The sequence below is a fragment of the Rhinatrema bivittatum genome, unplaced genomic scaffold (assembly GCF_901001135.1).
Source record: "Rhinatrema bivittatum unplaced genomic scaffold, aRhiBiv1.1, whole genome shotgun sequence".
Classification (NCBI taxonomy): domain Eukaryota; kingdom Metazoa; phylum Chordata; class Amphibia; order Gymnophiona; family Rhinatrematidae; genus Rhinatrema; species Rhinatrema bivittatum.
The window spans coordinates 83,156-105,307 of record NW_021820884.1 but is presented as its reverse complement, the minus strand read 5'-3'; the positions used below and the strand labels follow the sequence as shown (position 1 = coordinate 105,307).

Below are 22,152 nucleotides of genomic sequence, written 5' to 3'. Positions count from 1 at the left end.
CAGGGTGATCAGAGCTAGGGCTTTCTTAGTGCAGTGCAGCTTCACTGCAGAGTAGCTCAGCCTTTAGAAAAAGTCTAAACAGAGCCTTTTCCTCAGCTTTAATCTGAGCTTGGGGGGGGGGGGGAGGCAGTTTTCTTGGGGTCTTCATTTCATTTAGTGTGGGGGGGCAGTTGTAGTGGGTGGCTGAAGTTTAGGTGGATGGGTGGTTTTGACTTGGATATTTTCATATTGTACTCTTTGTAATGTGACCTGCATTGGGTAATTTTGTAAAGCAGAGTGTGGTACAAAAACGAAAATTGATTCTTACTTGCTAATTTTCAGATCAGTCCAAACTCCTGGGTTCTGCCTCCCTGCCAGCAGATGGAGACAGAGAGTTTTACTGATAATTAACCACATGTGCCACCTGCAGTCCCCTCAGTACTGACCTGTACCCAAAGATGACAGTAACAACCTTAAATTTCTAAGCAAGCTTCTAAGCAAACTCGCTCCCCTCCAACAGGCTGGAAGGAGGTGAACTTGCCCAAAAAGACCACAGAAAACTTGTTTCCCAAATTTAGCATAAGCATTCAACACTGAAAACCTCCAAGAACTCCACACTATATATAAAGCAATATTTATTTATTTATTTTTGGCTTTTATATACCGATCTTCTTACATTAGATGCAAATCAAATAGTGCAAGTGGCAGACTCTCCACCCCCAGTAAATGGGGGAGGGCCCCCAGACTGATGCACTATGCATAAAGATACCCCTGAATCAGAGATCTGTAGGAGGGGATCTCGACATGCTAGCGCCTGGAGCTCCGAAATTCTCCTCGCTGAACAAATAGCCACCAGAAAAAACACCTTTAAAGAGTCAAGTTCTTCACCGTAGCTCTCTTTAGTGGCTCCAACTGAGCCTCACACAATCTCTAAGGACTAGATTCAGATTCCAAGACTGACAAATGTTCTGCACCCGAGGATGCAAGTTCTTAGCTCCCTGATGTGCAGACAGAGGATACCCTTGCACCTTACCAGCGACAATGCAATGTCGCTACCTGGACACTCAGAGTTAAAGGTCAGTCCCTTGACCAGAACCTTTCTGTAGAAAAGCCAAAACATGCAAAACCATAGCCTGAACAGACTGAGGCTGCACTCCATCAACAGCAGACCAGGAATCAAAGATCCTCCAAATTTGCACATATGTCAAGGATGTAGAAGGTGGAAATAACCACCTCAGAATATCCCCTCCATCGCAGTTGTCTCCTTTCAGAACGAAGCTGCGAGGCAGAAGTGAATCGCCTGACCCAAAAATATTGGGCCCTGGTGAAAAACAGTCGACAGATGTCCAAACCTCAGGGTCCTGTCTATGGCCATGTTGATCAGATCTGGGAAGCATGGTCCATGTGGCCAATCTGGAGCTACCAGGATCACGTTGCCTGGATGTTTTATTTATTTATTTATGTATAAGTTTTATAGACCATCATTCGGAATATACCATCATCAGGGTTTACATAAATAAATAATTATTTAAAAAGTTAAATGAAATAAAACAAAATACAATCTTAATCAATACAACATCACAAAATAAATCAAAATCATAGTAAAAGACAAACAGTAAAACAATAAAATCACATACATTTAAAACTTGATTTTGCCTTATCTGTCCTGCATCGATATTCTTTATACACTGGCTTACAATTGTACATCCCCTAACTAAATTATTGGAATACGCAACATCTCTACTAAAAAACTATATGATAACCATTCTAGAAAAATTATCACAACTAAAAGTTGTATTAAATACCTAAAAAATGGAAATCATCCGACTAAACAGAAACCCACAAATACTAATACCACCTGCTTTAGAAATATAAAACTACTGAATTAATCCATTAAAACAAGTAAGAAACCTAGGAGTACACATGGATAAAAACTTAAGTATGAAAAATCATAATTAATTTGATTAAATCTGGCTACAACAAACTGAGGATACTGAACCGATTGAAACCATTACTAATGACAGACTTCCGCACTGTATTACAAACCTTAATATTTTCTAACCTTGATTACTGCAATTCATTACTGCTAGGGCTTCCATAAAACCACTATACTACTTCAAAATGTTGCTGTAAGACTTTTAACGGGAATTAAGAAACATGATCATATCTTACCAATATTAATGGCACTACACTGGCTACCTATCCAATCACGAATACACCAAAAAGTATTAATAGTATTCAACAGCTTAAATACAGACAGTAACGGATTAGTAGAAGTGACACTCCAACAACACAACCCCATTTGCCCGCTGAGATCTCACAAAGGACTCAAACATCCCTAAAATAAGAGATACTCATTTGACTCCAGGGCTAGCACGAAACTCTGGAACTCCATGCCAGAAGAACTAAGAACATCGGATAGCATGACCTGAAAACTTGGCTCTTTAAAAATGCCTAAAACTTAACATAGCCTTAGCATTCAGATTACCTAATTGATAAATAAGAGGCTCTGAAAAATATCCCTCTCGAATTGTTTATGTTATTAATAATCCTTTATATGTGACTTTACCTTGTATATTTTTATCTATGAATGTTTTTATGTAAACAGTTATGATCTTGTGAACTTCATGTGGAATGACGGCATATAAAACATTTAAATAAATACAATATTTCTCTATCTGCCATAATCCCTTTGAGTCCACGGCAGCACCACAGCTCTGATTCCTTTGTACTGTGTTCTGTTCAGTGGCTGTAAAACCACAACGCTTGGGAAATCCCCATCTTCTGTGAATGAGACACATCGCTGCCTCTGACGGCTCCCATTCCCCAGGATCTAACTTTCTCTGACTGATTCTTGGTTCCGCCTTGATGGTTGATGTAGGCCACCATCATCGCATTGTCCGATAGGATCCGTACTGGATGGCCGCGCAACCTTGGCAGACAGGCAAGCAATGAAAAATGCACAGCTCTCATTTCTAACCGATTGATAGACCATGAGGCCTCCTGTTTCAACCACTGGCCCTGCTACGCCGCCCTCCATCCATGAGGCTTGGCATCGGTGGTGAATATTAACCAATTCGGAATCTCCAGTTCCACACCAACTCGAGATTGGTGCAAGTAAACCATCACGAAAGAAGAGGAAGCCAGGGTCAGTCTAACAGAAGAGGAAGATGAAAGTCTTCCAATATCGGATTCCAGCAGGAGAGAAGAGCCCGCTGCAGAGGCCCCATATGTGCAAACGCCCAATGCATTAATTCCAGTGTCGATGCCATAGAACCCAGGACCTGTAAATAGTCCCAGACCATGGGCACCGAAAGTGCTAGCAGAAGCCTAATCTGACTCTCCAATTTCAGTAATCTCTCTCTGTGAGAAACACTCTCTCTGCCAGTGTGTCAAATTGAGATCCCAGATTCTCCAAAGTTTGTAAGAGGACTAAATGGCTCGTTGCTAGGTTCACCACCCATCCTAGAGAATCGAAGCGCATCAGTAACTTTTGCATAGATTGTCGACAGAGGTCCTCTGATTTCGCATGAATGAGCCAGTCATCCAGATATGGTCACACCAACACACCCTCCTTTTGCAGTGCGGCCGCCCTCACCACCATCACCAAGGGGAAGGTCCGTGGAGCTATCGCCAGCCGAAGGGAAGGGCTCAAAATTTAAAATGTTCCCTTAGGACCATGAAGCTCAGGAATCTCTGGTGCTCCGGCCTGATGGCTATGTGCAGATACTCCTCTGTCAGGGCCAGAGATGCCAAGAACCTTGAGAGCCGCATTTACCTTCTTTTAAATCCAATATCTCTTGAATTGGATACAGGGGGGAAAGAAACACAATGCTTAACTTAAAACTGACCACTGGCCATGCCAAGCATGTTCAGGGTCTGAGCCAACAAACTCAGCAAGACATCTCTGTGAAAAAAGAAAAAAATCTGAGCAGAATCCAAAGAGGCTCTCAATCCCATGCAATTTCTCCCTCTTCTAGAAGTAAGAAAGGCAATTCCCCATCAGAATCCTCCGCTGTCTCATGATTCACATCCCCGTGATTTCTCCCAGGGACAGCCTCCCTGTGGCATTTGCCTGCCATGACTGACAAATGGGAGGCCTGAGCACGTGATCCCTACAGAGTAGGTTGCTTTGCATTCGCTGGGCATCCCTGCAGAAGGGTCTGCGGGCCCCGGAAACATTTCACCCAGGAGGAGGATGGAGCTATATCATAGTCCATAGGCCCAACCTCTCTCAGGGAAGCTTCTGCCCTCAGGAACAAGGGAAGAGAACCGACCATTGCCTCACCTCCCACTCCACTCCCTCTCCAGAGACAGCATAGGCCAAGGGGATGTTCCAACAGGGGAAAAGCTGTAGTAGTGAAATCGCTTTGAGCATCTAAAGAGAGAGAGTGAGGACTGAATTGCTATCAGACAGATAGTAAGGCACTTGAACCTGTTTGTCCCCGGTGCCCATCTCTCCTGAACATCGTCTCTAGGAGGCCTTTTGGGTGTACACCATGCCACCTGGGCATACACGCACACCCCTCCAGGACGCGTGCATATACACGCACAAGCACCTGTGCAAATACGTGCTCAAGTCCGTGTCGCAGACATACACGCTCAAATCTAGGCCCCGGCCTTACGCACCAAGTCCTAGCACATGCAACTGCCATGTGGTGAGAATGTGCGCACAGGCCTACCCACTCGAGAACCACTGCAGCGGCCTCCCACGGGTAAAGCCTGCCTGCACTTTCAGCGCATTTAGGCCTGGATCCGTTTAACATCTGGCACCAAAATCATCAGCCCGAAGAGCTTCTCAACAGCTCAGGACTCTTGACCGGCCGAGAATCCATGGAGACTGGGGCCGAGCGCCAGCATCCTGCTAAACATGCTTTGCACATAAGCAAATTAAAACCAGCAGGAGACCTCTACCAGAACCAGAGACCCCTCCTCAGTGCAAGTGCCTCTCTGCACCTTTACAGGACAGGGAATCTTCGGCCATAGTTGAGGAGGGGATTCCCCTGCCTCTCCTGCTGATGTTGCTAGATAATCGAAAATGACCGCTGTTTCCATGCTGACTGGGAAAGCCTCAGTGCTAGACCCGTCACCCATGAGGCTCACTCCACCAGTGTGGTCATGCTGCTTTTGCTGCACACACACGCTGTTCCTTCCCGCACCACCACCAGCACCTCAGCAACAAGCAGGGGAACAGCTCCTCAGCGCCAACACCTGGTCCCCTCCGCAGGCAGAGAAGCTGCTGAAAAATCCCAATGGGTGAGCTCCCCCACCCTGGAACCTCGCTGCTGCACAGATTCCTCTAACTAGTTCCTTGTTCTTTTTATTTAATCTCTGAGACTAAAGATATATAGAAACAAATACTGACCTTTGATTCCAGGAGCGCAGGCCACATGGCAGATCAGAAAAGAGCCAGACCGCTGGCTACATCAGTCTCCTTTCACCAAACTTTAGCAACCCAGCGCAGGACAAGCTGTATAAAGGGGACACTTCCCTGCTCCCGTGATTGCAGTGCGGAACTGCCAGCAGGTTCCACCGCTGTCTCGTGGGGGATGAGTGATATGGACCACCAGATGTCCACCCCACAGACCTCCGGACCGAGCGATTACAAGGGTTACCAACCCCCTGCTCGTTCGCCTCAAACCAGGTGAGATGGCCCCACCCGGACCTCGCAAACCCCTGGAAAAATTCAGAAATTGTCTTAATTTTTTTTTCTCTCCAGACTGCAGGTTTTGTACCATCTCTCCTGGAGACAGAGAAATACTGAGGGACTGCAGGTGGCACATGGGTTACATACGGTGTCAGTGAGACTCACTGTCTCCATCTGCTGGCAGGGAGGCAAAACCCAGGAGTCTGGACTGATCTGGGTATGTACTGGGAACTATAAAATTATTTCCTACAAAACGGCATCCTATTCTATATTTTTATTTAAAAAAATGAAAGAAAAAATAAAAACAAAACTGGTTGAATGGCAATGGGGTAAAGGTAGAATACATTCGGAATCTCATTGACCTTAGCACAGCTGAAGCCAGCTCTCTCATAGTGAGAGATGTCCGGAGCTTAGCATAGAGCTTAAAGAGTGGTCCTCAGATTAAAGGAGGATTTCCACTGTACTTCTCTTTAATTCTCAGCAATTATAAAGACTTGGCAGAAAAGCATGAGGAGGAGCACAGGCAGAGAGAAAAATCACCTCTGATTAAGAAAGCAGTTATTCCCAGAAATGGTGAGAGGGATGTAGGAGGGAGAGACAAAGTATTTTGGATGCAGGGCCTGATTTACCAAGGCTTTTCTCCCACTGGGGAAAGGTTACTAGGACTCAGCTGCCCCATTGCACCAGGCTCCTCCTCAATACCTCCTGATAGGCTCAGAGTTCAACTCAAGTTTGTTTTCTTCCTTTCACTGGAATATGCTGGGTAATTATTGCTGGGCTAAGGAGTGGTGCCCTCACTTCAATCTATGCCTCCCAGGGTCACAGAGAGCAAAACACATGAGAAGGACAAAGATGGATACAAAACTGGCAGACAGTTTATTGTTTCAGAGACAAAAAGGCAGCAGGGGATCTCTTAAGGCACAGGAGGAGATAAGGTGCCTAACGAATAGGGGGTGTAGCAAGTCCTGGGCCATGCCAAGATCCTGTTTCCCTTCCAAATAATTGCACTTTTCTAGAGAAAAAGCAAGTGAGACTCCAGCATACACAGCAGAGAGCAGCAGAATGCTCCTCTGTAGTCAACAGTCATCTCCAGCTTGAAATAGTTTTCCTCCCCGAGTTAGAAATTAATTTCAATGGAAAGTCCAAATTACTGTTCAGTTTATTTCCAATGTAGTTGCCTGATTATGCCAAGTCTAGGCTCAGGCCTGGATGTAAGGAGCAGGCAGGCCCTTCTGAAAGTGGAGCGAGAGGCCCCTCTCGCAGCATTCGTGCCATCCCAGGTGTTTTCTGAGTCACCGTATATTATGGTCGTACATTGATCCTTAATCACAGAACATAACTTGATTCCTACTCTCTTTTGCTGACAAGGTTCTAATCATTTGCCATGATGGCACAAATTTTCAGACGCAAGCAGTTTTAACGAACAATTACTGCCTAGAAGAGCAGCAGCAGCTGCTGGCATCGCTCTCACATGGACAAAGCTGGCACCTGTGCCCTGCTCTCCCTCACCCCAGGGAGGCAGACATCACTCCTGCCTCCTGCTCTGCTGTTGTCTTGACAGGTTTGCGAAGTCATATGGCTGAAATAAAAATGAAACAAAGAAAAACAAACAAATGAGTGATGAATCATGGCAAAAGAAAGAGGTGGGCCAGAAAGCATGAGCTGTAAAGTGATGGATGTCAGACTGCTGGGAACGCCCTGTGACCAATAATCTGAAAACCACAAGGCTCTAAGAATTTGACACTTTCCCTAGAAATGTTCGCCTGCACCATACCTACTTCACTGCCTTTCCCCAACTCTCTACAATGAACTCATTTTTGCCTTTTATATGAAAAATCCCATCAATCTAGGATATACAATACTGTGCAATCTAGAAGAGGAGATAGGCCTTCACGCACATCCTCTGGTTACACCTTGTCATGTGCTGCGCTTTGAAAATCATTGCTAAAAGCCTTTGTGCTTAGACATATATTGTTACACACACTTTACTGCATGTTACAAGACTGATACACGCTTCAGCTATGCAGCCAGCTTCTGGCATCTTTCAGTTACATTTTACTAATGCTTGGTAGCTGGTGATCCAAAGAGTAAATGCTGTCACTTTCAATCTATTTCAGCTTAAATAAAGCACTGCTGTTTGATATCATCTCACCCATTTTGGCAGGTATGCACATCTCACCCACTTTCTAGTGAAGAGAGTAAGCTTGCAGCTTTAATAATGAGATGCATGCATACAGGAAAACTGCTTCTTACCTGCTAATTTTCATTTCTGAAGTACCACAGATTAGTGCAGACGAGTGGGCTTTGCATCCCTACCAGCAGATGGAGACAGAGAACAAAACTTTGAGGCACTGCTACATAACCAAGAGCACCACCTGCAGTCTCCTCAGTATTGACCTGTACCCAACCCAAAGTATTAGAAGCTACAAAACCCCATCTAGGGCGAACAGGTAAAGCAGGGCTGGAACCTCCTGCCCTGGAGCCTCCGCCATCTCCAGAAACACAAAAATTAAGTACAAAAACTCCTCCAACTATATTACATGACTATCAGGAAAGAGTCTTTCAGCAGCAACGGGGAGGGTCTCTGGACTGATCTGAACCAGTTTTTCTTTCCTGAATGTACCCAGATCATTCCAGACAAGTGGGATGTACCAAGCACTCCTAAACTGGGCGGGAACCTGAAAGACCCACGTGCAACACACACTCACCAAAAGACGTATCCTGCTGTGCGCACATCCAAACGGTAACGTCTGGTGAAATGTGAAGCTCTGCAAATCTCCTGGGGAGAAAGCAATTGACACTCTGCCCAAGAAGCTGCTTGCGCCCTTGTGCTTTCAGTCCCTCTGGAACCGTACAAATCTACTCCGTGCAATCGTGGCCTTATGACCTTTCTGCGCTCCTCCAAACACAAAAAGGATTTGAGCGCCAAAAAGAATTAGTGACCTCCAGTTTACACAAGATAATCCGGCAGTTCCCTCTCCTTCCGATTAACATGAAGAGGACACCACCTTCGCTAAAAAGGAGGGAACTGTTTGCAACCTAACCCCTTCATTAGAAATTTGTAAAGGGTCTGTAGCTCCGAAATCCCCCTGGCCAAACAAACTGCCACTAGCAAAACCGTCTGCAAGGTCAGGTCCTTCAACATCGCCCCAGAGAGAACCTGAAGAACCAAACTGAGGCTCCAACCTGGACAAATTTCCGAACCGGTGCTTCACTCCTTTCAGAAACTGAACCACATCAGGATGGGAGGCTAAGCACCTCGCCCCTAAGGGAACCCAAAGCGGATACTGTACCCAGAGCGAGTTGTAGGCCAAACCTGGGGCACATCCGGAGAACTCAAAGACCCTCCAGACCCTGGTATATGCTACAGAGGCTGAGGGTCTCCACGCCTGGAGAAGGGTAGAAATCACCTGCTCTGAACAGCCCTTCAGATGCAAGCGCCGCCTCTCAAAAGTGATCCTGCCGATCCGAAAATATGGGTCCCCGTCGCAGCAAGTGGGGCAGATGGGCCAACCTGAGGTACACGAGATCCGCGAAGCAAGGGCAACGCAGCCACTCTGGCACCACCCACCCCAGATGCGACTTTATGAGCCTTGCAGCTGGAACAGGGGGATTTACGGCTCAGTTGAGCAGAGCAAACCCCTCAGGCCGCCATTCCACAAAAGGCAGCACAGGCCCCATATGTGGCTCAAACGTCGCGATGCGCACACAACAGGCCTAGTAGGCCGCACACGCAGAAGCAACAGCACACGTTGGCCGCTAACAAAAACCAGCTTGTGCGGAAAGCTTGGAACCCGAACACGAAGGCAGAGTCGCACAGCAGCACCGGCCCGAAACCATGACTAGCAAACAAATAAAACCGCACTCATGGTCCGTTAGCCGAGCCGCCACTTCCCTCACTGCTCCCAGAGCGAGTGAGAAGGGAGGAAAAAACCCTCCAACCCTCACCTCCTGAAGTGCCGACAGCTCCCACTATCAGAGGCACTCACCGCCCGACTGTTCCTTTAAGCCGCTGTAAATAAATCAAAGACTTTTTTTTTTTTTTTAATTTTAACTCAAAGACAACGGGGCACTTCCCAGATAGGCTGGTGAGGACTGAGGAGGAGGCATCAGTGACCCTGATTATCAGGAGCTCCGGCCAGCCAAGGATTTCCAACCTCCCCCCCCCAGCTCCACCTAAGGGATGGTGCACAAAAGGAGCCAAATACCTCAGGGATTCTTCGGAAACCATTTTTCTCTCAATTTAAATTTGATCAGCCTGCAGGCTTGCACCTCCACCACCTGCTGGAGACAGAGAAATACCGAGGTCCTGCAGGTGGCTCTCTCGGTTATGTAGCAGTGCCTGAAGGTTTTGTTCTCTGCCTCCGTCTGCTGGAAGGGATGCATAGCCCACTTGTCTGGGCTAATCTGGGTATGTATAGGAAGGTCAGGTTTCCCGCGTGTACAAGAAAGTCGGCGAGGTACGCTTATATCCACCAGAACAGATGTAACAAATGCACAGCCCTATTAACAATGACGACTGTATTACATCTATAGCAACACATAGCTGGTTGACCAATCAAATCCTAGAGTAGGGGTGGCCAACTCCGGTCCTCAAGAGCATAGATTTGCATATACTGCCTCCATTGTATGCACATTTCATGCATATTCATCACAGAAATCCTGAAAATCAGTGGCTCTTGAGGACCAGAGCTGGCCATCTCTGTCCTAGAGTTAAATGCCATTATTTGGAATAAAAACTCTAACCAACAACCTAAATTTCATGTGTGGTGTTTATTTGGAAGGTTACTGTATTCTTTGGGACCTTAGTTTTCAGTTATTTTATTTTTCCTGGGAATTTCAATGTTATAACAAACAAAAAGAAAAATGATTTTTCTCCTGTGTATTATAAGAGTAATTTTCTACTGATTTCTTTGTTGTTGTTGTTAAATTGTAATTCTTTGCTTCAAGAGAATTACCTATCCTGCTTGAAGAGCAGGATAGGTTGAAATTTAGGGAAAAGTTAAAGACCTGGCTATTGTTTTCCACTTTTAATCTTTAATTGGCTTTTCTGATGCCTCATTAAATGCTGTTTTTAATTATTTTATAATCCTTTTAGAATTTATGATTTTGTTTGTGTAAATCACCTTGAGAGATATGTATCAGGAACACAATTAAATATTTTTTAAATAAATTCACAGGAAAAATAAAATAAAAACTAAAAAGAGAGGTCCCCATGTATGCTGCAGCTGACTGGATCCTGGTTCACCCCTGTTCTACTACCGTAGTCTCAGAAAGAACCAAAACTTCTGGTGATTGCACAATAAATACTGATGCTTCTCTAGGGTAGTGTTCCCTAACTTTTCTGTAATCACTATCACCAAAAGCTGGCACAGAAAAACATTTGACACACCCCAGAATTCATTCTGCTATTGCTATAGGTGATGGGGATTTCTGCTTCACAACGAGCGACCATGCGTCTCGATTTCTCTTGCACACAAGCGCATGCCAGAGAGCCATTTTAATTACTAGGGATGTGTATTTCTTTCTTCTGTTTTGGCAGTATGCATGTGCCTTGCTGACTTTATAGTTCATACAAAAAAATGTTATGTGCATAACTTACTAATGAAAATACACACGTGTTTATTCAAAGTTAGCGAGATGTGTACCGCCGAAACAAATGCACATCCCTATTAACAACTGCTCCCTCCTCTAGTGTTTACCCCAAATAGCTGAGGAAGAGGACACCCCACACTCCTGGGAAGTTTAGCTTTATTCATTCATCTCTCATAGAATGGGAAGTCCACATTCACATTCTGTGCCTAAGCTTAACCTCCTAAAGAATAAATGCACTTTCTACACAAGTCACAAAAAAAAGCCAGGAGTTGACACCTTGGATTCTAGGTTCACACTTGATTTTCTGAAGCTAACATTTTGCTCCAAAGTTCTTACTTTGGAATAATTTTCACCATATGTATTAAGCATGTTTCCTATAGATAAAAAACGGGGGAACACACGTTGGTGCAGCTGGCCCAGTATAAGTAGAGTTGTTTTGTATCATTAGGGATATTCTTTTTGCAGCATGCTCTATATAAAATAGACACAATCTTCTGGATATAAGCACAGAAATGCATGACTGTATACAATGTAAAGGGTCAGCATTGCAGTTTCTCATTCTTGCTCTATAGAAGAAAGGAAAATTGGTTCCTTCCTGCTAATTTTTGTTCCTGTAATACCTGGATCAGTCCAGACTCCTGGGCTTTTCCTCCCTTCTAGCAGATGGAGACAGAGAGACTTTTGCAGACAATGCCACATAACCCAGTGTGCCACCTGCAGTCCTTCATTAATGATAAGTACCCAAGCCAAGACAGCAAGCATAACAATAACCAAATCACATTCCCTGAACTAAGTGGGAAGTGGAAGCTTAAAACAATCCTGCTCACAGTAAAAATGTGTAGGACTAACAAAACCTATGCCAATCTTCAGAATAATTATAAGATACCAAATGGATTCTCCAAAATTCCCTTTCTAAACTAGGGCAGGACTCTGGACTGATCCGTGGTACTACAGGAATGAAAATTAGCAGGTAAGAACCAAATTTTCCTTTCCCTGTACGTACCCGGATCAGTCCAGACAGCTGGGATGTACCAGAGCTTCCCTAACCGGGGTGGGACTGTGAGAGTCCCGCTCGAAGCTCTCTCTCACCAAAGCCCATGGCCTCAGGGCCCTGGATATCCAAACAATATTTATTTATTTATTTTTTCTATACCGGCATTCGCGATAAATATCGCATCATGTCGGTTTACAATTAACAAGTGGATAGGGAACAAAAGGTAAAAAATAGCATTGATCTAAGTAATAAAAATAATAATAATAGTAGTAAAAACATTAAACAAGAGAAGGCTAAGGAATGCAGTTACAATAAAACAAGGGAGTAATATAACTTGGATCAGAGAAAAGAAGCAGGGGTTTAAATAGAGAGAACATATATGCCAGTCAATGTGCTTATAGCGTTGATGAATTGCCCTTATGAGGTAGGGATATTAATTACCATGATTAAGGCAGAGTCTGAGCGAATAGGTTCAGTCTGGACAAAGTGTGCAAAGACTTCCAAGCAGTCGTCCTACAAATCTCTTGTGGTGACACTTGCTGACATTTGGCCCAGGACACCGCCTGGGACGAGTAGAATGAGCCTTTTCTTAGCACCACTGCACAGCACAAAAAAGGGGATCCGAAAACCTGAAGCTGTTAGTAACTAAGTTACTGCAACAAAACACTCAACATCCAAAAGCCGAACTCTCTCGCACGAGGCACCATAGCCTCCAGGTTTGGGCAAGCTGGGAGCTGCCCTGATTGATTTAAATGAAAGGACGAAACCACCTTCAGCAGAAAGGCTGGAACTGTCTGCAAGGAAACCCCCAAATCCGAAATTCAAGAGGCTCCTTATATGACAAGGCTCGAAGCTCCGAGATCTGCCTGATGGAACAAATTGTAACCAAGAAAACCTCCTTCAAACTGAGATCTTTTGTAATAGTCCTAATGGGCTCAGATGGTGCCAAACACATACCTTTGGGAACCAAGTTAAGACTCCAGGAAGGACACAGGTTCTGAACCGGAGGGCAGAAATGCTTCACCCCTCTGGAGTGGCCGCCCCATATCTGGATGTGCATCCAGAGCCGCTCCGTGCACCTTGCTTTGAAGGCAACCTAACGCCGTCAACTGAGAAAATTAAAGAACTTCCCTGAGGTTTTGCCAGAGCTCCTGGAGGCCAGGGAACTGGACCCACTGCCTCCTGGCGAGAAATGACTGAGCACCAAGAGTCCCCAACTCCCTGCTCATCCACCTCAAACCAGGAGGGATGGCCCCCCCAGGACCTACCCAACCCTTCTGGAAGGAAATTCCTCTAAACTGTGCTATTTTTTCCTTTCTTTTTTAATTTATATGGGTACAGAACTTCAGTTTTGCACCTCCTCCATCTGCTGGAGACAGAAATACTGAAGGACTGCAGGTGCTACACCAGGTTATGTGGCAGTGTATGCAAAGTTTTCTCTGTCTCCATCTGCTGGAAAGGAGGCAAAACCCAGGAGTCTGGACTGATCTGAGTATGTACAGGGAATAAAGTGCCATGTGTAATATACTCACTTAATTCCTATATTAGCCAATTAATTCTTTGCTCCTCCACCATTCTACCACACATTGTAGAAAGGCAAGCAACAGATCACGTATTAAACAAACATAACAAGGTCTTTACATGATGCTTTTGAGAAGGCAGCCAGGATGGATGCAAACACCACATCTGGGGACTGGGAGGCATCCACAGCTGTGTGAATCCCATGCCTATGGTAGTAGGCCACCAATGGTGCTGTCATGGTATGGTACGTCTTCAGGCGAGATGTCAGTGTTTCTTCGTTATCATCTGAACGCCGAATTAACAGCTCTCCAGTTACCTGCAAAAAGTACACAGGCAGTAAACAGCATAAGCATAAAGCTACAAATCAGAACACAAAAGCGAAAGAAGCATTGTGGGTCCCTCCAAGGGGTCTAAAGAGCTAGACAAAAATCCTGCACCTACGTCATCCTTCATATGCACCCGTGGGGGGTGAAACTCCTCATGATATGAACGGCCACTTGCAGGATGGATCAACCTGAAACCAAGTGAAAAGCTTTCCTTATAAATAAAGCCGCACGTTTCAAACCCATGTCAAGGACTGTGCAAAGCATTTTGGCATTATATTTGTTGATTTGCTCATTTTTTTCACATTAGAGGGGGATATGGGGCAGGGAGGGAAGGCAGCAGGCACAATCTCACTGCTCTTCAGACAAGTAAGGGAATGGGGAATCCTCACCTGCCACAAATTCTCTTAATGAGCAGTCCGTCCTCAACATTGAACTCAATCACTGAGTCCAGTTTCTCTTTGCGCTTCTCCAAGAGCTCATCCAGCTAGGGATCAAAAAGAGAAAGAGCACAGCCTTTATCCACAAGCCTGTGCCAACCATCCTACTGCTCACCTCCTTCCAGGTAATAACCTACCATCTCAGCCTGCTTCACAGTGCGAGGAAAGCCATCCAAAAGAAAGCCATTCCTGCATGGAGGGGTGTCCAAGTTCTTCTCAATCAGTTCTACCACCATTTCATCACTCACCTGAGAGAGAAAAAAAAGCAGACAAAAAAAATACGCAACGTTTTCAGATTTTTTTGCTCAGCATCTATCTCCAAACCTAACTTACACTTATGACTAGAGGCAGGGAATGGATTTACACAGCCCTGGTCTTCAGGGGCCCATTCCCATCTAATCCACCCACTACAGCAGCATTTCTCCTGTTGAGAAGCAAGAATCATGATTATTTCTGGAACCTGGGACAGATGACCCACTACATCAGTGGGTATCATTGATCAGTGACAGCTGGGACTCTCCCTCCTATGACCCCTTTTTAAACACTTCTAAAATTCAGAAAAGAGCAGACCTCCATTACCCGTCTCTCACCTAGAGCAAAAAAGTAATGGCACATTCTGTTTGTGAGACCTGTTTGAGGTAATTACCCACAGTATGGAAACTGTTGCCCTAAGGGCTGTGAATGCTGTCTCAGAAGCCGTGCCCAGAATATGAATTAGTTCCTCTGCACGGGCCAGTCTGCAACGGGGAAACCATGGATTCAAGCAGAAAGGCTATAAAATAATTTAAAAAAAAATAAGCAGCTTCTGCATGGCTTAAAACAATGTGCAGATCAGTCACAAGACCAGCAAGCTCAAAGTCCTCATATAGCACATATCGCCATGCTTGTTCTTGACACAAGCAGTACAAGAGACTGGAGATCAGCACATTCAGTTTAAAGATTACAAAATTTTCCTGCTACCCCAAAAAGTATCTGTGCCCCTGCCCCATCCCCTTACAAACAAAAGGAGACTGGTGTAATAATTGGTGTCATCAAAGCAGAGAGCACAAGAACCAGAATACAGTATTATAGATTGCAACAATTATTTATGAGCCTGTGAAAGACTGGGCTGGAATATGGTAAACAAAAAAAGAAAAAGACAAAAGGACAGTTATGATCGTTGAAGACTAACTGCCTTTAAAGCATCTTTAAAAGTATTTCAGAAAAGAAATGTTTGAAATGAACAAGGAAAGAAAAAATGTCTCAGCAAAGATCAATTGCTCCTAGCAGTGAAAATGACATCGAATCACGTTTACCATCTTGGCAGGCCCCGCAAAATTCACTAAATCACAGGGGGGGGGAAAAATCTGATGTTCATGACAACTATGACAAAGCTAAGCCTGTGCATGGTTAAATCCGGTCACCAAAGAGGGCAACATCTCTCGTCGCCGAGGCCTGGGGCGATTCACTCCCAGCTGCAGTCGTACCAGCTTGCCAGCATCCATCGTAGCTTTCAGCCTCTTTCCCAACTCGGAGCCAGTAGCCACCATGGCCCTCAGCATGTCCCCTGTTGCAAGATGACAGACACAGAACCTTTCTGCCAGCTTAGGAGCCTGCGAGGAAGAGAGGAAGAGGTGAGCAAAGGTCAGGCAAGGGCCACCCTCAGGCAGCCCCGGGTCAGGGTGCAGCAGTGGCCGGGGGGCCTCGGCTTTCTTACGGGACATTTTCTTGTTGCCTCAGCGGGAGCTGCAAAAAAAGGTTTAATAAAGGGAAGGAAAGGCGAGAGAAATGAGGGAGGGGAAACTGCAGCCCCGGAGGCGCTGAGCCGCGGCAAAGCCGCCCGCGTCTCCCCGTACCTGCGTTCCTTTGCCGGCCCCGGGGGGACCCAGCAGCACAGCCCGGATCCCCTGCTGCAGCCGACCGCGCTCCGCGGGCTTCGCGCTCGGCGCCATGCTACCGCCTGTCCGCTTACAGCTGCCGTAACCTGCGCGCGACTCTCCGCGAGGAGCACGTAGAGGACGTACGCCCGCTTCCGCTCAGCGCAACACCCTCCCTGCTCACCATTCTACACGCTCGATGCGCCCTGCAGATGTCAATCAAATTTCCCCAGGAAATTGATTGGTGGTAAAGAGCAGCCGAAACTTCCTTTTTAGTCAGCAGAGTTAGTATTGGCCAATACGCCGATGTGGGCGGGACTTCCCCAAAAGTTTTATTCTAGCCGGAAAGAGGTGCCCTCCAGCGCGTTCCTTCCGCCTGGCTGTAGAAAGCAAGTTTGCTTACCGTAAACGGTGTTTCCGTAGATAGCAGGATGAATTAGCCATGCTGTCATGGGATCTGTCCATCAGGCCCAGAGGGCGGAGCTTGATAAAGCAGAGGTTAGACTTTTAGTCCCTCTGCGGCTGCGCGTGGGTTCCCGCGCAGGAAGTACAGATTCTCCTCAGTCTGTGATTAAGCTAAGGTAGTTGAAGACATATGGACTGCCAGGGAGGAGGGTGGGTCAGCATGGCTAATTCATCCTGCTATCTACGGAAACACCGTTTACGGTAAGCAAACTTGCTTTTCCCGTCGATAGCAGGGCTGAATTAGCCATGCTGTCATGGGAGTCCAAAGCTCCCGATCACGGTTGATATAAGTGGTAACTGTTCGTGATCAGATCATAGTGGCAGTCCTTGAGGAACAGATGATAAGGAATGGAGTACAGCCTGCCCCAGCTTTGCGTCCTGAGTGGTTTGCTGATGGAGGCAGTAATGAGCAGTGAATGTGTGGAGAGTAGTCCACGTTGCTGCTTTGCAGATATCCGTTGGGTGTACATTGTTAAGATGAGCCCATGAGGTTGACCAAGCTCTGACTTGATGAGCGTTAGGAGTGGAGGACAGTGGAATGTTGCTAGATCTATAGCAAAACTGAATGCACTGTACAATCCAACTAGAAATGGTCCGCTTAGAGACCGGTAGACCCGGTGCTTTAGGGTCAAAGGAAAGGAACAACTGTGACGGTCTCGATACTGCTTGTGTTCTGGAAAGATAACACTGTAGTACTCGTTTGCAGTCCAGGGTATGAAGCAGCTTTTCCCTATCATTGGTATGAGGTGGTGGAAAAAAGGTTGGAAGCTCAATGGTTTGGTTGAGGTGAAAAGCCGAGACCACTTTTGGTAAAAAGGAGGGGTGTGTCCTGAGTACTACCTTGTGTGGGTGAGACTGAAAGTAAGGAAAATAGTGTACCAATGCTTGTAACTCACTCACCCTTCTTGCCGATGTTACGGCTACCAGAAAGACCACTTTCCAGGTTAAGTATTTGGGATGTGCTAATTCCAATGGTTCAAATGGGGGAAGCATTAGACGTTCCAAAACCGTGTTAATGTCCCATGGTATGAGTGGTTTGGATGCAGGTGGACGTATGCGATAAAGTCCCCTGATGAAACGTGAAAGGAGTGGATGAGTGGAGATACTTGCGTTGTTGCACAACGTATGGTAAGCTGCTATGGCACTGAGATGTACCCGAATTGAAGAGGCAGCAAGCCCAGTGTCAAAAAGTGTACATAAGTAGTCCAGCAGTTTGTCCGGAGGGCAATCTTTTGGATGTAACCCGTTGTTTGTACACCAAACAGCGTAACGTTTCCATTTATAATTATAATTACGTCTGGTCGAGAGCCTTCTGGATTCTAAAAGAATGAGTTGTGCCCGGTCAGAGACGTTGTAATCGGTGAAATAGCTCCGTTCAATAGCCATGCTGTCAAATGCAGAGAGGCATGCATGGGGTGTAGCAGTGTTCCCTGATCTTGAGCTAGAAGATCGGAACGTTGTGGGAGATGAATGGGAGGCTGCTGCGACAAGCGGAGTAGAAAACTGTACCACGGTTGGCGAGGCCACGCAGGAGCTATTAGTATCAGAAAGGCCTTGTCCTCTATACATTTCTGGATGGTCTTGGAAATGAGAGGAATGGGTGGAAATGCGTATAGGAGATCGTGCGACCATGAGAGCAGGAACGCATCCTGCGCTTCCCTGTATTGGCTCGGCCGAAGGGAGCAAAAACGTGGAACCCGTGTATTGGCTTCCGTAGCGAAGAGGTCTATTTTGGGGGTTCCCCACTGTGTGAATACATGTTGGGCGACTTCCATGTGTAGAGTCCACTCGTGAGGGTGGAATACTCGGCTCAATCTGTCGGCCCTCGTGTTGTCCACTCCTGGTAAATATGTTGCTTGTAGATGAATGCAATGGAGATGAGCATGCTGAAATATCAACAACGTTTCTCTGCAAAGGGTCCAGGATCCCGTCCCTCCCTGTTTGTTGATATAAAACATGGCCACCTGATTGTCCGTGTAAATCATTACTCTGTGGCCTTGTAAGTAGCTCTGAAATGCTAAAAGCGCTTTCCTGATGGCTCTGAGTTCCAACAAATTGATTTGAAGGTCGCGTTCGGACGGAGTCCAGAGCCCTTGTGTCTCGTATATGTCCAGGTGCGCTCCCCAACCTTTTCTTGAGGCGTCTGTAGTTAGAACTAAGTCGTGAGTGGGAGTGCGAAATAACGCTCCTTTGTTTAGAACAGTGGGTTTCATCCACCATAAAATGTCTTGTCGCATGGCTGCAGTAATTGTGATCATGTGTGTAAGTGGTTGGGCGTGCTGTTTCCATTGACGCTTCAACCCCCACTGAAGATTGCGCATGTGAAGCCTGGTGTTGGGCACCATGAAGTTGGCCGCCGCCATATGACCCAAGACTACTAACAATTGTCTCGCTGTCGATGAACGAATCTCGGAGAGATGGAGGAGGAGAGGTTTGAAGAGAATTTGCCTTTCCTGTGGAAGATAAGCTCTGCAACGAGTGGTGTCGAGTTGAGCTCCTATGAAAGTTAATTTCTGTGTCGGTTGGAGTTGGGACTTTGAAAAATTCACTACTAGTCCGAGCTCCTGTAGAAAGGGTATTATCACTTGAAGTTGATTGAGTAATGCGTCCTTGGAAGAGGCTACTACGAGCCAGTCGTCTAGATATGGAAAAATCGTTATTCCACGTTTTCGAAGATGAGCCACCACTACCACCATGCACTTGGTGAATACTCTGGGGGCCGCTGAAAGGCCGAAGGGGAGTACTTTGTATTGATAATGTATGCTCCGATGTTTGAAACATAGGTATTTCCATGACTCTGGATGGATTGGAATGTGAGTGTAAGCATCTTTGAGGTCGATGGAACACATCCAATCGTTGGGTTGCAGTAAGGGGAGAATGGTCTTTAAGGATACCATTTTGAATTTCTCTTTCACAAGAAATTTGTTGAGTTCTCGTAGATCTAGAATGGGGCGATGTCCTCCCGTCTTCTTTGGCACAAGGAAATATGGGGAATAAAATCCCTGGTTGATTTGTGCTTGTGAGAGTTTGTTGATGGCTCGCATTTGAAGGAGAGAGGAGATTTCTAACTGCAGCTGAGTTTCCGAACTCGTAGCCCGGGGTAGGGGAAGAACCGGGAGGTTCGGTCTGTGTTGAAATTGTAACTGATAACCGGTTTGTACTATCTGCAGTACCCATTGGTCGGACGTAATGGATTGCCATTTGGGAAAACAAGTTTGAATTCTGCCCGGAGGAGCATGGAGGGAGAGTGGTGGCTGCGAAATCAAAAAGCCTGTGCAGGTTTTGCTGTTGTAGTGGAAGATTGTGGTTGAGAACGTTGGTTACGAGGGCGTCCTCGTCGTGGTTGTTGAGTTTGCTGAGACTGTTGCTGTGGCCTCTGGTAGGTGGGATAAGTAGGAGGTCTATAGGGTTGGTAAGACCTATAAGGTCTGCGGTTATAGTTTGAACGGCGACTAGATGTAAAGTTGCGCCTGGGGTATTGAGTTGAAGCAGAAGATTGTAGAGACTGCACCGCGAGTGCCTCATCTTTTAACTTCCCCACCGTTTCCTGGAGTTTGGTGCCAAATAGATTATCTCCGACACACGGAAGATTCGCCAATTTATGATGGACATCTTCTCTTATGGAACTGGAACGAAGCCATGCGGTACGTCTAGCCGCTATGGAAATTGCGGACGCCCTGGAGGAAGTCTCCATGCCTTCGTATATGGAGCGTAATAAATGCCTGGTGCACTCCTCCATGTCATGGAGGGTCTGAGGGGTAGTAGTGGCTGAAGTGGTCAAGAGACCCTTAGTTGCCTGGATACACTCATAAAGATATTGAACCATGTAAAACTGGTGGTTCAATATCCTAGTACTCAACATGGAATTTTGAAAAAGTTTTCTTCCAACTTCATCTAGATAGCGGTTATCTTTATTTGGCGGGTAGGAAGCGTGAGTTCTCATTTTCCGAAACCGCTGCATAGCTGACTCTACCACGATGGAGTCATGTGGAAGCTGTGGAAGTGCATAAGGTGGTTCTTTCTTTATACGAAATTTGAGGTCCGATTTTCTCGAAACAGATGTAATGGATTGAGGAGTTTCCCATGATTTTAATAGAACTTGGTGAAGCAATTCGTGTGGCGGTATAGCCAGAGGTTCACCGGGAGTTTCAAAAATACGAAGGAGGCCAAGGGTTTCAGCCCGAGGGTCCACTTCCTTCTGTAATGGTAAATTTAGAATCTTTCCTATCTTCTCCAAAAACCTTGGATATGTAAGATCCTCTGGTGGAGAATACGGTTCAGCAGGTACATCTAATGGGTCGGAAGGGAACCCTGTTGAGGAGGACGGAGACAGAGATGGGGACATCGAAGGAGAACCACGATGTGTATGGTGTCTAGACGAAGGTGATAGACTGTGACTTGAAACTGGAGACTGCAATCGTCGCTGTTGAGAAGCAGTTTTCAGTGGAGATGCTGATATAGCTGGTGGTGGTTCATTCTGAGTAGGCATCAGAAAAGCGGATTCTATGGTTTCATAGAAGCCAGTCAAAGATTGTGATAGCTGGAAAAACGCTTCTTTAGCGTGAGATGGCATTGTTGGCCTTTGATTTGCACGGATTTCCGGTTGGCTCGGAGGCAATTGAGAAACCGGGGTAAGAGATCTGCTTCTAGAGAGAGAACGTTGAGAAACAGAAACAGAAGTTGTTGACTTGGTAATAGATTTAGAGCGAGATGACGAAGTCGAGGAAGAAAGCTTTCTTTTACTGGCTCCAGAGACTCTCATATCTGAAGGGGAATGATGAGTATGAGTTGCCGCACGATGTTGATGAGTCCGAAGAACTGGACTACGACTTCTTTTCCGTGTGTGAGACGAGTCTTTGGAAGGATGATGAGAGCCAGAAGAGTTAGCGGAATGAGATGAATGACGCTTCCGTTTGCGATGAACTTTGAGAGATTTTACTCCATGTGTAGTGTCCTCAGATATGGACTTCTTGGAGAGAGAGTACCAATCCTTCCTATGAGACTTCTCTATTACGCTTAGTTTGCGGGTGGAATCTTTTGCAGGAATATTTATCCCCCGTATTATTTTGTCAGATTCAGTTAAATTAGAATGGTGCTGCTGCGCCGTTAAGCCACCAGGAGGTAACGCTGACGGCGCAGTAGATGGACAAGGCGCCGTCTGCGCCGAATCGAAATGCAGCGCCGAAGCGTAATGGGAAGAGGACCGCGCCGGAGAAGGAGTCTGCGGCGCCGTCTGCGCAGATGGTAACGTAGTCTGCGCAGGAGGTTGCTGCGCAGTGTGCGCCGACTGTGTTGAATGCTGCGCTGTCTTTGTTAGGTCCACAACCGGTAC

At 46.1% G+C, this 22,152-nt stretch overlaps 1 protein-coding gene and 1 pseudogene across 2 annotated transcripts; both read right to left on the bottom strand.

The window, feature by feature from the left end:
• The window catches only part of LOC115082253, a 31,300-nt pseudogene extending 29,946 nt beyond the window's left edge, over positions 1 to 1,354 (bottom strand).
• A 5,127-nt stretch (positions 1,355 to 6,481) lies between these two features.
• LOC115082254 (adenylate kinase 2, mitochondrial) lies at positions 6,482 to 16,501 on the bottom strand. Of its 2 annotated transcripts, XM_029586503.1 has the most exons (7): positions 16,335 to 16,500; positions 15,966 to 16,091; positions 14,637 to 14,747; positions 14,452 to 14,546; positions 14,178 to 14,250; positions 13,857 to 14,052; positions 6,482 to 7,205 (listed from the first exon to the last, which is right to left on the bottom strand). In XM_029586503.1, exons 1-7 carry the CDS (start codon positions 16,428 to 16,430, stop codon positions 7,198 to 7,200), a joined length of 705 nt encoding a protein of 234 aa, XP_029442363.1. In that variant the 5' UTR covers positions 16,431 to 16,500; the 3' UTR covers positions 6,482 to 7,197. The 2 variants fall into 2 exon arrangements, with proteins under 2 accessions (XP_029442363.1, XP_029442362.1); XM_029586502.1 differs by lacking the exon at positions 6,482 to 7,205 and having other exon boundaries at positions 13,816 to 14,052; positions 16,335 to 16,501.
• Positions 16,502 to 22,152: the final 5,651 nt, after the last annotated feature.